Source organism: Bos indicus, chromosome 27 (assembly GCF_029378745.1).
Source record: "Bos indicus isolate NIAB-ARS_2022 breed Sahiwal x Tharparkar chromosome 27, NIAB-ARS_B.indTharparkar_mat_pri_1.0, whole genome shotgun sequence".
NCBI lineage: Eukaryota > Metazoa > Chordata > Mammalia > Artiodactyla > Bovidae > Bos > Bos indicus.
The window spans coordinates 24480039-24494038 of NC_091786.1; the positions used below are offsets into that span (position 1 = coordinate 24480039).

At 48.0% G+C, this 14000-nt stretch overlaps 1 protein-coding gene across 4 annotated transcripts in view; it reads right to left on the reverse strand.

Moving 5' to 3' along the window:
- Positions 1–5058: 5058 nt before the first annotated feature.
- Positions 5059–14000, reverse strand: part of PRAG1 (PEAK1 related, kinase-activating pseudokinase 1) — a 71348-nt gene continuing 62406 nt past the window's right edge. For all 4 annotated transcript variants that reach the window (XM_070781312.1, XM_019953493.2, XM_070781311.1 and 1 more), the window contains 2 exons: positions 11882–12621; positions 5059–6396 (listed from right to left, as the gene is read on the reverse strand). In XM_070781312.1, the coding sequence (XP_070637413.1) occupies positions 5233–6396; positions 11882–12621 (1904 nt within the window). In that variant the 3' untranslated portion in view covers positions 5059–5232. The remainder of the gene's footprint in view (positions 6397–11881; positions 12622–14000) is intronic.

Consider the following 14000-nt stretch of genomic DNA (forward strand, 5'->3'; position numbering starts at 1 on the left):
GGGGAGAAGGCAAGCTCGTGTCGGATACTTTGCGACCCCATGGACTGTAGCCCTCCAGGCTCCTCTGTCCATGGGGATTCTCCAGGCAAGAATACTGGAGTGGGTTGCCATGCCCTCCTCCAGGGGATCTTCCCGACCCAGGGATTGAACCCAGGTCTCCTGCTTTGCAGGTGGATTCTTGACCATCTGAGCCACCAGGGAAGCCCCCTAGGAAAGCTGAAAAATCACACTAGTGATGGGAATAGTCAATAAAGAAAGGTCATACATAAAGGGCACAATTCTTAGTCTTTCAGATTTTTTTTTAAGGAATTTGCTATAAACTCGGAAGTTGAAATCTACACAACCTGAAGTTCTACAGCTTCTGCATAGCTGGAGCTCTTTGAGGACATAGTAGTGACTGTATGACCCCAGTAAAGGTCTGACAAGTGATGCCCTAGACTGAATGTTTGTGTGCCTCCCACTGCCCCTCCCCCAAATCCATACATTGAAACTCAATCCCCAATGTGATGGTAATACTAGGTGGGGTGTTTGGGAGGTGCTAAGGTCATGAGGTTGGGGCCCTCATGAATGAGACTAGTGGTCTGTTTTTTATAAAAGAGACCCCAGAGAGCTCCCTTGCCCTTTCTGCCATGTGAGGATACAATGAAAATATGGCCATCTGTGAACTAGGGAGCGTGCTCTCATCAGAAATGAATCTGCCAGCACCACGATCTTGGACTCACCAGCTTCTGTAACTGTGAGAAACAAATTTCTGTTGTCATAACCCACTCAGTTTTTTGTATTTTTTGTATTCAGGTATTTTGTAAGCAGCCCTGTTGGACTATGACACAAGAATATCTTTTGGGGGGTTGTGGGAAGTCTTCGGGGCTGGATCCAGGCAAGTGGGAAAACAGATGGTTTGTTTCTGAATCTTGCCTTCTCATTTCCTGCCTTCTCTTCCACCCTTAGAAGAGTTCAGTTCCCATGCTCAGCTCCCTTAACCTGTCTCTGTGCCTGATTATCCCTGATAAGGTACTAAGGCGGGAGCCTGAAGGATGACCTTTAGGTCCTAATACTGTACATAAACATTTTGGTCATCTAATCACATCCGGTGTTCAGGACAGCATTTTTGTAGGAAATAGCTGTAATCATTTCTGGTAAAGGGTCTGGAAAGATTTGAATCCCGCCTTCAGGATATGTGAAAAGTGTACATGTTCAAATCCCACTGGGATACTTCAATACAAAGCTGCCTGGCTGGCATGCAGAAAGATATCAAGTAAACTTGACTTTGCTTCCCTGACTCCAGAAAAGAAGACTGAGCACCCAAGATCAAGTAAGTTTCCAAAGTGACCATGACCCCAGATCCTCCTCAATCAATGATACTGTGTTTGGGTTAATCTGGATGCTTTACCTGAAGGTGACCTCCTTTCCAGGGCATAGGTCCTCCAAAGCCATCTCTGACCTGGAGTAGGTCTCCTGGAGTGTCGTTAACTGTGTTAATTAGCATTGGAAAAAAGGAAAAAAGAGTAATTTGTCAAGACTTTCATCCCGTAGAACTGGCCCCAGATGTTTTATTCTTGCCTTTTATTTTTAGCAAATGACAGCAATTGCTTTAAATTTTGGTTTCTAATAAATCAATTCCATTTACCTCACCCTCTATTAAACATGCCAAGCAGATTTTACATTATAAATCTACTACTTTAATGGGACTTAATAAGCTTACTCTTAGATCTTCAAAGACTTACAGACACTCATCAGAGTGGGAAAGGGCTGCTGCCTTGACTGGCGGTATATTAAAAGAACACATTTCAGAGAAGTCATTAAAGGAATATGTGTCTTCCCTCTTCAAAATCTTCGTCATTGTTCTGTGAACACGTGTGCCTCACAAGAGGGCTTTCTCCAGCCCCAAGCCTTTGGAAACCAGGATGCCTCACACGGAGCCCCGTCTTTTTAGAGCTGAGCCATGTGCTACCATAAGTAAATCCTCCCTGAAGTACTTATTTTGCTTCCAGCAAGGATACAATAATTTAGACACCTGCCTTGTAACACCTGCATAAAAGAATTTAGGAGAAGAAAATGATTCTACATCTGGGCATGGGAAAGGAAAAAGCCCGTTAACAACCCAAAGTATAATGTAGAAAGGCTATGTGGGCAACTTGATTCAGAGTTGGAGGGAAAAGAACCTAGAGGTTTAAATACTAGTAGTTGGGTCTAAAGCCGAGAAGAAAGGAGAGGAGATGAACTCCCAGATAACAGGACTATTAGATAGCCAGATGTTCCAAGACTGTCATCATACAAAGGTTGCTGCCTCTTTCTGAACCTTGGTCCCCTGTGGAAGAAACTCTGTTTCTGGATTTAAATTTATTTGGTGCTTGATGTTTCTGTGAAGTAGTCATGCATTCCAGGTATATGTTGGGGTAAAAAAAAACAACAAAAAACCTATATTTGGAATTCTGTGTGCCTGAAGCTGTTTGCCAAACCTAATATTTGTAGCCGCGTGACTTGCCGTTCATGGAAAAGGCTGATTTGTGGAGTTGAGTGAGTGGCAAGGGCCCTGCAGAATCATCTCAATTAAACTAGACCTGAATGTTCATCTGTGGATTTCACCAATGGTGGATATAAGGAATTGCCCTATCTAAAAAAATGTCTTTTTAATTTGTGTGTGTGTGCTGTTGGGAACATTATTTAATGCCTTTAAACAAGGAAATCCTTGACAAAATCCCTTCAAAATCAAGCATCAGGAAAAGGTTTGTTCCTGACGATGAACTGTCTCCTGAAATTACCCAAAGAATTATCCAAAAACGGAGAACACCCGGCTGTTCTCTACTTTTCTTAGGTTGGTGGACCTAAGCTCAGAAGTAAGTCTTATGTTTGATCACTACCATTCTTCTTAATTAGAATTTACTGCTACAGTTCCTTCTCTTTCCACCTTTACTTTGGGGTTCATTTTAGTTCTGAAAATCTTTTCTACCATCTCAGTGTTTTTTTTTTTTCCCCTGAAGTGGGTGGCATATAAAAAAGGTGCAATTAATTCAGAGGTTTAAAATTTGCCTCTTGTGACAGTTATTTCCAAATAGCGCTGCATTCCCCCTGGCAGAATATTTGCTTCCTCCCTCTCCATTGTTTATTTATTTGATGTGAGAAAGAACAAGAAAGCAAAGACAGCAAACTGAGGGTGGAGGGTTTGCCTGGAAAATTCCCAGGAAGAAACAACTGACAAAATAATACCCTCTGAAACAGATGGGTCCTATGGAGAATTATGATTTCCATGTTCAAAACTCTTTCTCTGTACAAACATAGCTGGAAGCTGGTTTTAGCCGGTTTTTCCCTCAATGCTCAAACAACCACTGAAATGACATATATGCCTCGAAGGCCCAGGGTTCACCTTAGATGCTTGGAAGTGTGGCTGTGTTTACTTGGAGTCCCAGGCTGGAATGGCTGCAAAAAGAGTGAAATTAATACGCAGAAGGAGCACTTGCCAGTACGTCAGTGGTGAAGAATCCTCCGGCCAATGCAAGAGGCAGGGGTTCGATCCCTGGTCCGGGAGGGTCCCTCATGCCACAGAGGAACTAAGCCCGTGCATCACAACTACTGAGCCTGTGGTCTAGAGCCCGGAAGCCGCAACTACTGAGCCCATGCACCCTAGAGCCCAAGCTCTGCAACAAGAGAAGTCACTGCAATGAGAAGCCCACACACTGCAACTTGAGAGTAGGCCCTATTCATCACAACTAGAGAAATGCCCTCGTGGCAATGAAGACCCAGCACAGCCAATAATAAATCAATAAAATTATTTTAAAAATATGCAGAAGGGGACCTGGGAGATTTTGCCATCCTGGTTGCTGGCCACTTTCCTAGATTCCTAGGACATCCATTAAGATCTTGGAATTTATTTTAAACTTGTCCATTGTTATTAACAAGGTTTGAGAAATTCGTTCACAACTTCAAAGATTACCCTTTAGGTAGCAATACAAGGCTCTTGGGCTATTTCCCTTCAAATGGGTGTTTATTGATTTTTTTTCTGTGTCTAGTTTTGAAGAAGAAAGATCTGGTGCTTCTGAATTTTCTCTGAAGCACTTTTTAAAGGCATGGTAACAAATGCTGACTCTAGTAGGTGCCAATACATGTGTCAACTGAATGAGTTTTAAAAAATGGAAACCCAAAGGAGCTTTGAGCAGCAGGTGGGTGAGTGGCCTGAAAGTAGAAACACTTTTGAGTTCTTGCACTGCCCTTATCTAGGACAGCATTAACAGCGGGCTGTTCCCCACCCAGCACTCCACCCTTTCTTCCCAATCCTGCCAGGGAAGTCAGTCTTGCCGGCTGTATCACCCAGGCCCCCTTGCTCTCTGGCGTCTCACTGGTCTTGGCCTGGGGATGGCAGGTGGGGAACAGATTGAGTGAACCCTCCCCACTCCAGCCCTTGCTTTTTGTCTCACCATCCGTTGTTTTTCTCTTAATCCTGCCCGCAACCCTCTAAGTGGTCCCCTGCTAAGTTCTCGTCATTTGAACCATCTGGGGTGGCTTCTGCTTTCAGCCAGGCTTCTGATACAAATGATAACCAGCTTTAGCAAACTGGAAATGGATTTCAAGCAGTGGGATTAAATTCTGAAACTCTGGGATCACACCAGCTGTGTCTGGCTTCTTCCTAAGAGGCTGTTAGGTTGAGAGAGAAGCAGGGAAGATGAACTGGTCCCCACATGCCTGGGCTCTTGTGGCCTGATGCTCCTTCTGACGAGAAGTAGAAGAACAGGGACAGTTCAAGTGGTCTTGAAGCCACTGTTTCAAGGGCTTAAAATGATTTTACCCACCAAAGGTATTAACCCACTTGGGGATGAAAGAGCTTTGCTCAGGACTCAACCAGCAATTTTAATTAAAAATGGAGGGTTCTGTTTTTTGTTTTTTTTTTTTTAAATAGCCACTTGACAAGAAGGTAAAGAGACCGCCTAATGGGGTAGTGAGACCAGAGTCCAGGCTTCATTCTGCAGGCGCCACTGTCCTCAGGACCTTGCAAGAAGCTAGAAATGTACGTAATTGCAGAGGAAACTGCAAGACTACAGGAGAAAAGGAGGCTAGACCACGGTGGGCAATGACATCCACAATCTTTCATATTTATATCTTATATATATATATATTACATCCAAGTACGACAGTCATTTGTACCATTTCCCAAGAGACACGGATGTTTCCAAGGCAAGGCAGGGCACGGGGAAAGGGGTAGGATGGGGGTCCGGCCCAGAGGAGGGGCTGGGAGCTGCCTCACAGAAGCTGTAGGAGCTTCAGTGATTGTAAGAGGGCTGTGGGCTCGGCCGACGCCAGATACTGGCAGCAGAGCCAGTCCTCCAGCTCCACCCCGCGCCGGCGGTCCACCGCCTTCTCGGCGAACTTCATCATCATCAGGGCTCGCTTCATGTCGATCCAGTTGTGGAGCGTGGTGCACAGCACCTCCTCCGAGGCGCCCGGCGGCTCCACCAGCTCGCGCCGGGGCCCCCACAGCAGGCACTGCAGCACGCGCTTGGCCTCGCCGATGCGGATGCGCTTGATGGGGTCGGCCTCCAGCAGCAGGTGGGCGAGCCGCTGCAGACCCGGCGAGTAGAGGGACAGCGCGGGCAGCGGGGGCAAGTCCTCCTGCCGGTAGTCCTGCTCCCGGAGCTGCGCCCGCACCTCGAATGGGTTGGGCTGGTGGAGCAGCTCGTAGATGAGGATGCCCGTTTGGAATTCGTCGAACTTGCGGTACTGGGAGGCCGACACGATCTCGGGGGCCAGGCGTGCCTGGCTCTTCTTCTGCTGCAGGTTGGTGGTACCACCTGGCTTCTGCTTGGCCTTCAAGAAGTTGCTGATGATAAGCCGGGGCAAGTGTTTCTCACTGGACCCTCCTTGAAAGGCGGGGGCGGCTGGAGGGGTGGGGTTGACGCTGGTAGGGACGGTGGCTGAGGGGCCAGAGGAGGGGGTAGCCGCAGGGGCAGGGGATGTGGTGGTGGGAGGGACGGAGGCAGCGGTGGAAGGCTCGGGGGAGGCCTGGGGGGCGCAATGCACCAGCAGCAGGTTCTCCAGGCACAGGTCTCGGTGGATGATCCCATGCTCCTTCAGGTGCTCCAGCCCGTTGCAGAGCTGCAGGAGCAGGAAGCACACCCGCCGCTCGTAAACCTCCGGCTCAGACTGGTGGCTGGCGGCCAAGTCCCGCACAAAGTCCGAGGCGGTTTGGTGGGGCACCTCCCGAGTGATGACCACCACGCAGTCCTGCTCCTGGGCGGGGGGATGTGAGGGCAGGGCAGACAGAGGGTCCTTGTGTGCGTCGGGAGAGGTGAGCATGCTGGAGGGCACGGAGGCGACAAAGTGGCCACAGTCCTGCTGGATATTGAAGTGCACGGGCACTGAAGGGCTGCAGTAGGAGGCTGCTTTGGGCTCGGGGGTCTTGCAGATCTGTGGGGGAAAGCGGAAGTGAGGTCAAAAGCCAGAGCCATCGTTCTGTTCAGTAAACAGTGCTGGGACATTTAGACATCCGCACGCAAATGGTGAACTTACACCCCTACTGCCCACTGGCACACACCATTTAACTCATAATGGGTCACAGAGACCTAGGTCACAATGGAGAGGCTTAGGTGTGAGAGCCAAAACATACATACTTTTGAAGAACACACAGGGCAGATCTTTGAGGCCTTAGGCTAAGCCAAGATTTCTCAGTGACCACACCAGAACCATGGTCCAAAAGAGAAAAAGGCAGACAAACTTGACCTTATCAAATCTTAAACTTGTGGAGTTCAAAAAGTATTAAGAAAATTGGGAAGACAAGTATCAGAATGGGAGGAAATATTTGCAAAACACATATCCATCCAGAATGTACCCAGAATTATTGCAAAGCTGTTGTAAGATAAATTATCCAATCAAAAAGTCAGCAAAAGATATTCACAGGCATTTCACCCAAGAACTATGTAAGTGGCCATAAGCACATGAAAAGATATTCAACATCATGAGTCATAAGGGAAAGGCAAGTCAAAAACACAGTGAGAGCCCAGGTGATACCCACCAGAATGGCTGTAATAAAATGATAATACCAAGCATCTATGAGGATGTGCAGAAATGGGAAGTCTCAGATGCAGCTGCTGCTAAGTCGCTTCAGTAGTGTCCGACTCTGTACGACCCCATAGATGGCAGCCCACCAGGCTCCGCCATTCCTGGGATTCTCCAGGCAAGAATACTGGAGTGGGTTGTCATTTCCTTCTCCACAGATACAGCTAGTGGGATGTAAAATGGTACCACCCCTTTGGATGCAGACGGTCAATTTCTTAAAAAGTTAAACCAAAAATGATCATACAATCCAGCCAGAATGAGTTCCCTTGATAGGAAGACATCTCTTTGCCCACAACGTGGACTGGACAAATTCTCAGGAAGCCAGATAAGAGCTTCCTCAGGCAATCAGCCTCACTCCCCAGCCACCGCACCTGACTTGGCAGCTACCTGACAGCAGATATGTTTGATCGCTCGGATGTTCCCTTCTTGGGGAATCTCAGGGGCAGAGATGCAGGCCCCACACCTCTAGGACTTGGTCAAATTCTCTTAGGCTGCCCTGGTTTCTAGATCCAGGTTAATATGCCATGCCTACCAACTGGCACAATCCATGGGGCTGATTTTAGTGGAGCTGCTAAGTGCAAGCCACTCTTCCAAGGGTGAGTCATAGCAACTGAAAGAAAATAGAAAGCTCTCCAGGGAATAGGGAAGCCCAAGGGCCCAAAGGCACCCTCTGAAGATGGAAATAAACAAGCAGAGGATCTCAAGTTCTCTGGGGAATTCCTACTCTGTGTCTTTCCCGCCTCTTCTACATCTTTTTGTACTAATGACAGAGTCAGCTACCTAAGGATCCTGAGCAACAAGAATCTTCATCTGGTGGCCACATAACTGGGAGTCTTGAGTCACACACAATGGCCTCCCATCAGGCCTGATCCCCTCTAATTAATTATACTGAAAGAGACTGCAGATGGTCTGTGGGCACTCCCCTGCAAAGGGGATGGTGCAGTCCCAGCCGTGCTGTGTAGAAGGGTAAGGATCAGTATGTAATCCTGAGAAGAAAGGCATCTGGCCCCATCTACAAAATATCACCCAGCAAACAATCTCAAAATAACCCTTCCGGCTGCTGCGTGGCTATACTTGAATGATCACGGCGGTGTTTATGGAGCGCCACAATGCTTACAGGTGACGTTTTTAGAAGTTCTGCTGCAAGTACCTTTTCAAAGAGATTTATTTATATTGCAGCTCCACAAACCTCAGCATGAAACCTGGCATAAAGGAGCTCAGCTACTAAGAAAACTTTTTAAAAGATAATTGGAGGGTTGGGGGGTCGGGGGGAGGGAACACATTAATTTAGTGATCTCTCTTATTAGAAAAGTAGAATAGAAATAAAAGGGAAGCTCATTTTATCCCAGACAGTGTTTTCTCTTCCATTAACAAAAGTGGTTTCAGGATACATGTCGAAAAGGCACTGCTGTAGGTTCTTTCTTATCTGAGCCCAGCCAGCTATATTTGGTTTTTAAATGGCAGTTTTCTGGAACATTGTCGGCTGGGGTGGTCCTCAAAAAACAGTCTAGTGTATAAATCCCAACAACCACTGTGTATGGGCCTGTTTGCAGTGCCATCTATGGATACAAGTGAGAGCTTCTCAACTACAACATACCCCGATGACTTTCATATGGTGCCTATAAAGCATATTTCCTGTAGTGTCTCTTTATATCTCATTGAACAACTCCACGAGATAGATGTTACTACAGGGCAGGAAGCTGAGACTTTAAAATGTTAAGTTATTTGCCCAAGATTATACAGCTGAGAAGTGTTCTGGAGGTGAAGAGTATGAGCTTTAGGGTGAAAAGGACCTTAGTTTAAATATGAACTCTGCAAACATTGGCCAGTTACCCTTGATTCTTGTTCTTTTCGGTTGGTCGTTATGTTCTATTAAGTAGTCACAAACACTGAACGCATGAATGCTGAACCACTGCTCCTGGGGAAACACAACGTGAAGTTCTTACAAATCTCCGGTCACAAGATGTTCATCAGCTGGCCAATGGATAACCCTGCTGTATGTGTGTTTCCGTTTAAAGACGCCTTATTCATAGATACTGCTGAGTACCTCAACTGTGCTAACAGTGACTCATGGCTGACCGCAGTGTAGCTCATGCCTGAAAAGAAGCTGATCTAACACCCTCTCAAAACTGCATCACAGTCTTCCTGACCTTAGGATCATGAGATAGGACTTCATTGCTTGGCATGGCTGTTTTAAAAGGTGAAATCACCCTTTAAAAAAAAAAGTGTGAAGATGAAGCATTTGTTTACAGTATGAGAGCTGAGAAAGAAGGTGGAGAGTCCCCGTGTAGCACCTCAGCTAGGGATTTGCGTGTTGACTACCTCGGATCTCCCCAACTCTGCACATGGCCAGAGCAGATGCACAATGCACAATGACCACTAAAGCACCCCAAGTATTTATTATTTGGGGTTACAAAAAAATTTCAGCACCAAATTCACAAATATGAAATCCCCAAATATTGAAAATTGACTGTATTTATCTCAAAGTCTGTTTCTCCTCTGTATCTCAAGGGCAGTGTCCCTCCTCACAGGGCCACTGGGAACATTCAAAGATACAACACAGACGTAGCTTTCAACACAAAGCCTAGCCCAGGTGAGCACCCACCGGGAAAGGTTGCTATGGTGACTGCTCTTGTGGGTCTGGCGGTAACCTGGTGGTGGAGCCAGGCAATCCAGAGGTGGCTGGCAGGTAATTATACAAACCCAGAGGGCGCAGCTGCCGGGCCTGGGATGCGTTTCCAAGGATCCTTTTCTCCAGGGTATCAAAGGCTTGAGCCCACCAAAAACTCTCCTCGGGAGTGCAGGCAGTTTGCACAGAGATGTAAATGAAGGAGCAGAGTAAATGACAACTGGCCTGGATGGGATTCAAAATCGGTGAGCTGGTCTTCTGGCAAGACCTCACTGCCTCAAACAAAAGACGGGGTGCATGTTAACCAGTGGGGGAGCCCTGGGCAGGGCCCCTCAAGATCATTCTACAGTGTCAAATTAGGAGTGAAGGTAGAGGAGGTGGGTGAAAGGCTTCTCTTCCACCCCCACCTCCCCTCACCATCCCGCAAGATCATTTTCAGGGGTCTGCGCTCAGGTTTTGGCTCAAGACCTTCACACAGACTGGTTCAGCTCCAATTTCAAAGGTTTCATTGAGCCAAGTCTCGCTTTAAACTTTGGTGCCTTGGCCTGCTTCGTGGTTGAAAATCTGGGCTAAGTCACGTCTGCGAAATAAAAAAGACCCAGCCAACCTAACACGGGTCCCTAATTACTGGAGTTCTGGCTGACTGAGGCATGAAACAGCTTCGACAGCACACGTAACAAAGGCTTTTTTTCCTACCCTGTATTCGTGGAGCAGGGCTACACGAGCTGGCTTCATTCTCTCACTGCCACAGGAGGCAAAGCCCACAAACAGAGGAACCAACGTGAGCCCGAGCAGGTGCGAGCCTGCAACCGAAGCTCCTGCATCCCAGACACGGATGAGCTCGGCCTCAGACAGGCAGCTCGGGAAGGGGCCTGCTCCCCCTCCTGGGGACCCAGAGGATTCAGATGACTATTCCATCCAGAACCAGCACTAATGAAGTGGAACGGTGGCGCGTGCAGGAGGATGCTCTGCACCCCGCCTCCACCCCATCATCAGGCCAGGCACATCTGCAAATTGATGCTGCTGTTCCCTAGACTCTGAATACTTGAAATTCTTCAAATTTCCTTTTCATAAAATATTGAGCTCCAATATAAAAAAAAGTTAAAAAAATTTAAAAAGAAATTTCCTTTTCACACACTACAGAGATACTCCCTGATCTGCCAAGGCTCCAGCAGAATCACAGAGAACACTGGGACTCTCTTCCTTAACAGGCTCAAGGTCTATCTGCTGGTTTCCTTATTATTTTTTGATATGGACCACTTTTAAAGGTTTTACTGATTTGGTTTCAATATTGTTTCTGTTTGTTTGGGGTTTTTTGGTTGGGAGGCATGTGGGACCTCAGCTGCCTGACCAGGGATCAAACCAGCATCCCCTGCAATGGAAGGTGACGCCTTAACCACTGGACTGCCAGGGAAGTCCCTCCTTATGGTTTAGATTTCAGATGAAATGAACAACACTGCCTTCTAATGTTCTCTGGGAATGCGAATTTTCTGCACTGTTCTTCAGAATTGGCTAACTCTTCATTATTACAGGAGGTCTTAGAATCCAAGCTGCACATCACAATCATGAATCTAAAAAACCAAACCCCTTGATCCAGAAGTTCTGATCCAGCAGCAGACCTGGCACCAAGTGGCCCCCTTGGGCCACATCACTTTCTACGCCATGGGCAAGAAGGATTAAAAGCCTGTCCCACCAGGCTCGTTCCTCCTCAAAATGGAGAGGTCAGCTGTCTCTTGACAGTGAAGGAGCCCCCAGATCCAGCCCCAGGAGGCAGGGGACAGTAACTGATGCACTTGAACACAAGAAAATGTTCAGGATGGAAGCAGAGCGGTGATTCAAAGATCATTTTCTCAGGTCCACTGGGTCAGCAGAAGCAAAGAACTTCCTAAAAGCACCTCCACCCCCTTGACTTTCAAGGAGTTCAAATTTACATCCCTTCATTGGATGGGTACAGATCCCGGGCTCTGGGCTGCCCGTGATGACCAGGCTGACCACATTCAGCTCACTCTTTCCTCCACTGAACCCGTGCATACAACTCACACTATCCTGGGCCAGGCAGAGTGAACTCACTGAATATTTCCAGGAAATGACCCTCCTCTGGGAGGTGGCCGAGGGCACAGGACTTTTCAAGCCACAGGGCTGCCAGTCAGGACTGCCAGCTGCACGGCAGGGGAGCGGGAGGCGGGGGGGGCGGGGGGTGAGACCTACCTTCACGGCGTAGGTGCTGCCGGGGTCCTCGGAGCAGGTGGCGCAATAGTAAATGGCATCCCCCGAGTCACAGCAGGGCTTGTTACAGGTCAGCTTGAACAGGGACCAGTTATTCTCGCTGAAGTGCAGCTCCTTCTTCTGGCCACCCATGAAGAGGTCCTCGCACCTGGCCACGAGGCGGACCAGGGACTGGGCGTAGAGCCCCCCCAGCTTGGCGTAGGTGCCCTCTTTGCTGCTGATGCTGTTCAGGAGGCTGTGGAGCTGCAGCTGAGTGCTGCCCGCCGAGGCCTGGCTGGACACGCTCAGCTGAGAGGACGAGGCGGAGGAGACCCCTTTGCCCTGCAGGCCTTTGCTGCCCCCCAGCCCCAGCACAGGGCCGCGGTGGCCACTGCCTTTGGAAGTTTTCTCCAGTGGCTCGGAAGCGGAGAAGACGTGCTGGTGGCGGCCGCCAGGGCCTGAGGTGTAGCTGAAGTGGGAGTCCTCATGGGCACAGACGTTAGTCTCCGAGTGGCTGAGGTTCAGCTTGGGACTTGCTGTTCTGGGTTTGGGGGAGCCCTGGGTCCAGAAGAAGCCATCGGGGGAAGAGGCCGCCCGACTCACGAGCTTCTTCTGGGGAAGAGGCGGGGGCTGCAGGGGGTCGCCAGGGGACACATCCTCGGTGGAGCCTGAAGGGAAGGGGACGGGGGCAAAGAGCTTCTTCCTGCTGTTGGTGGGCGAGTGAGCTGGCTCAGATGACGGACCTGAGAGAGAGAAACAGAAATTCTAGGCTAGAAATCCATGCTGCTCAGTTCCAGGGTCCTGTGGGTTTTTTTCCCCATCAAAGTAATTTATTTTATATTGTTTTTATCTATTTCTTGAAGAGACAACATATGCATATGAACAAATTAAAGTGCAAAAAAGGTATACAATGCCAATGAGTCTTCCTCCTATCCTGTCCCTCAGCATCCAGTCCCTCTAATCAAAAGGACACCACTGCTGGCAATTTCTCACGCATCCTTCTGCAGATCCGCCAAACAACCAAAACAAACACACACGCAACATACACATGTTTACACAAAGGAGAGCAAATGGTGCCCACTGATCTCAATATTCCTTTTCTTCATTTGCCACACTACGGATTGGAGATAGTCCACATCAGATGATGTCCAGGTGTATTTCATTCTTTTTAACGGGTGCCCCATAGCTTAAAGCTCAACATTCAGAAAACGAAGATCATGGCATCCGGTCCCATCACTTCATGGGAAATAGATGGGGAAACAGTGGAAACAGTGTCAGACTTTATTTTTCTGGGCTCCAAAATCACTACAGATGATGACTGCAGCCATGAACTTAAAAGATGCTTACTCCTTGGAAGGAAAGTTATGACCAACCTAGATAGCATATTCAAAAGCAGAGACATTACTTTGCCAACAAAGGTCCATCTAGTCAAGGCTATGGTTTTTCCTGTGGTCATATATGGATGTGAGAGTTGGACTGTGAAGAAGGCTGAGTGCTTAAGAATTGATGCTTTTGAACTGTGGTGTTGGAGAAGACTCTTGAGAGTCCCTTGGACTGCAAGGAGACCCAACCAGTCCATTCTGAAGGAGATCAGCCCTGGGATTTCTTTGGAAGGAGAGATGCTAAAGCTGAAACTCCAGTACTTTGGCCACCTCATGCGAAGAGTTGACTCATTGGAAAAGACTCTGATGCTGGGAGGGATTGGGGGCAGGAGGAGAAGGGGACAACAGAGGATGAGATGGCTGGATGGCATCACTGACTTGATGGACGTGAGTCTGAGTGAACTCTGGGAGTTGGTGATGAACCGGGAGGCCCGGTGTGCTGCGATTCATGGGGTCGCAAAGAGTCAGACACGACTGAGCGACTGATCTGATCATACTATATCATTTTATGCAAGTATCATAATTTATTTAACCAGCTCCCGCTGGATGGCTACTTAGGTTGCTTCTAATATGTGGCAAACAATATTGGAACAGCAACAACAAACGTGAACATGTGTGGCTTGGCTGGATTTTTTCAAAAAGTCAGTTTATAGAGGGTAGTGTTTAGCTGCAATATAATGCCTCCTTTTTAGTGTATAATTCTATGAGTTTTGACAAACTGATGGCCTGGGGGACAGGGC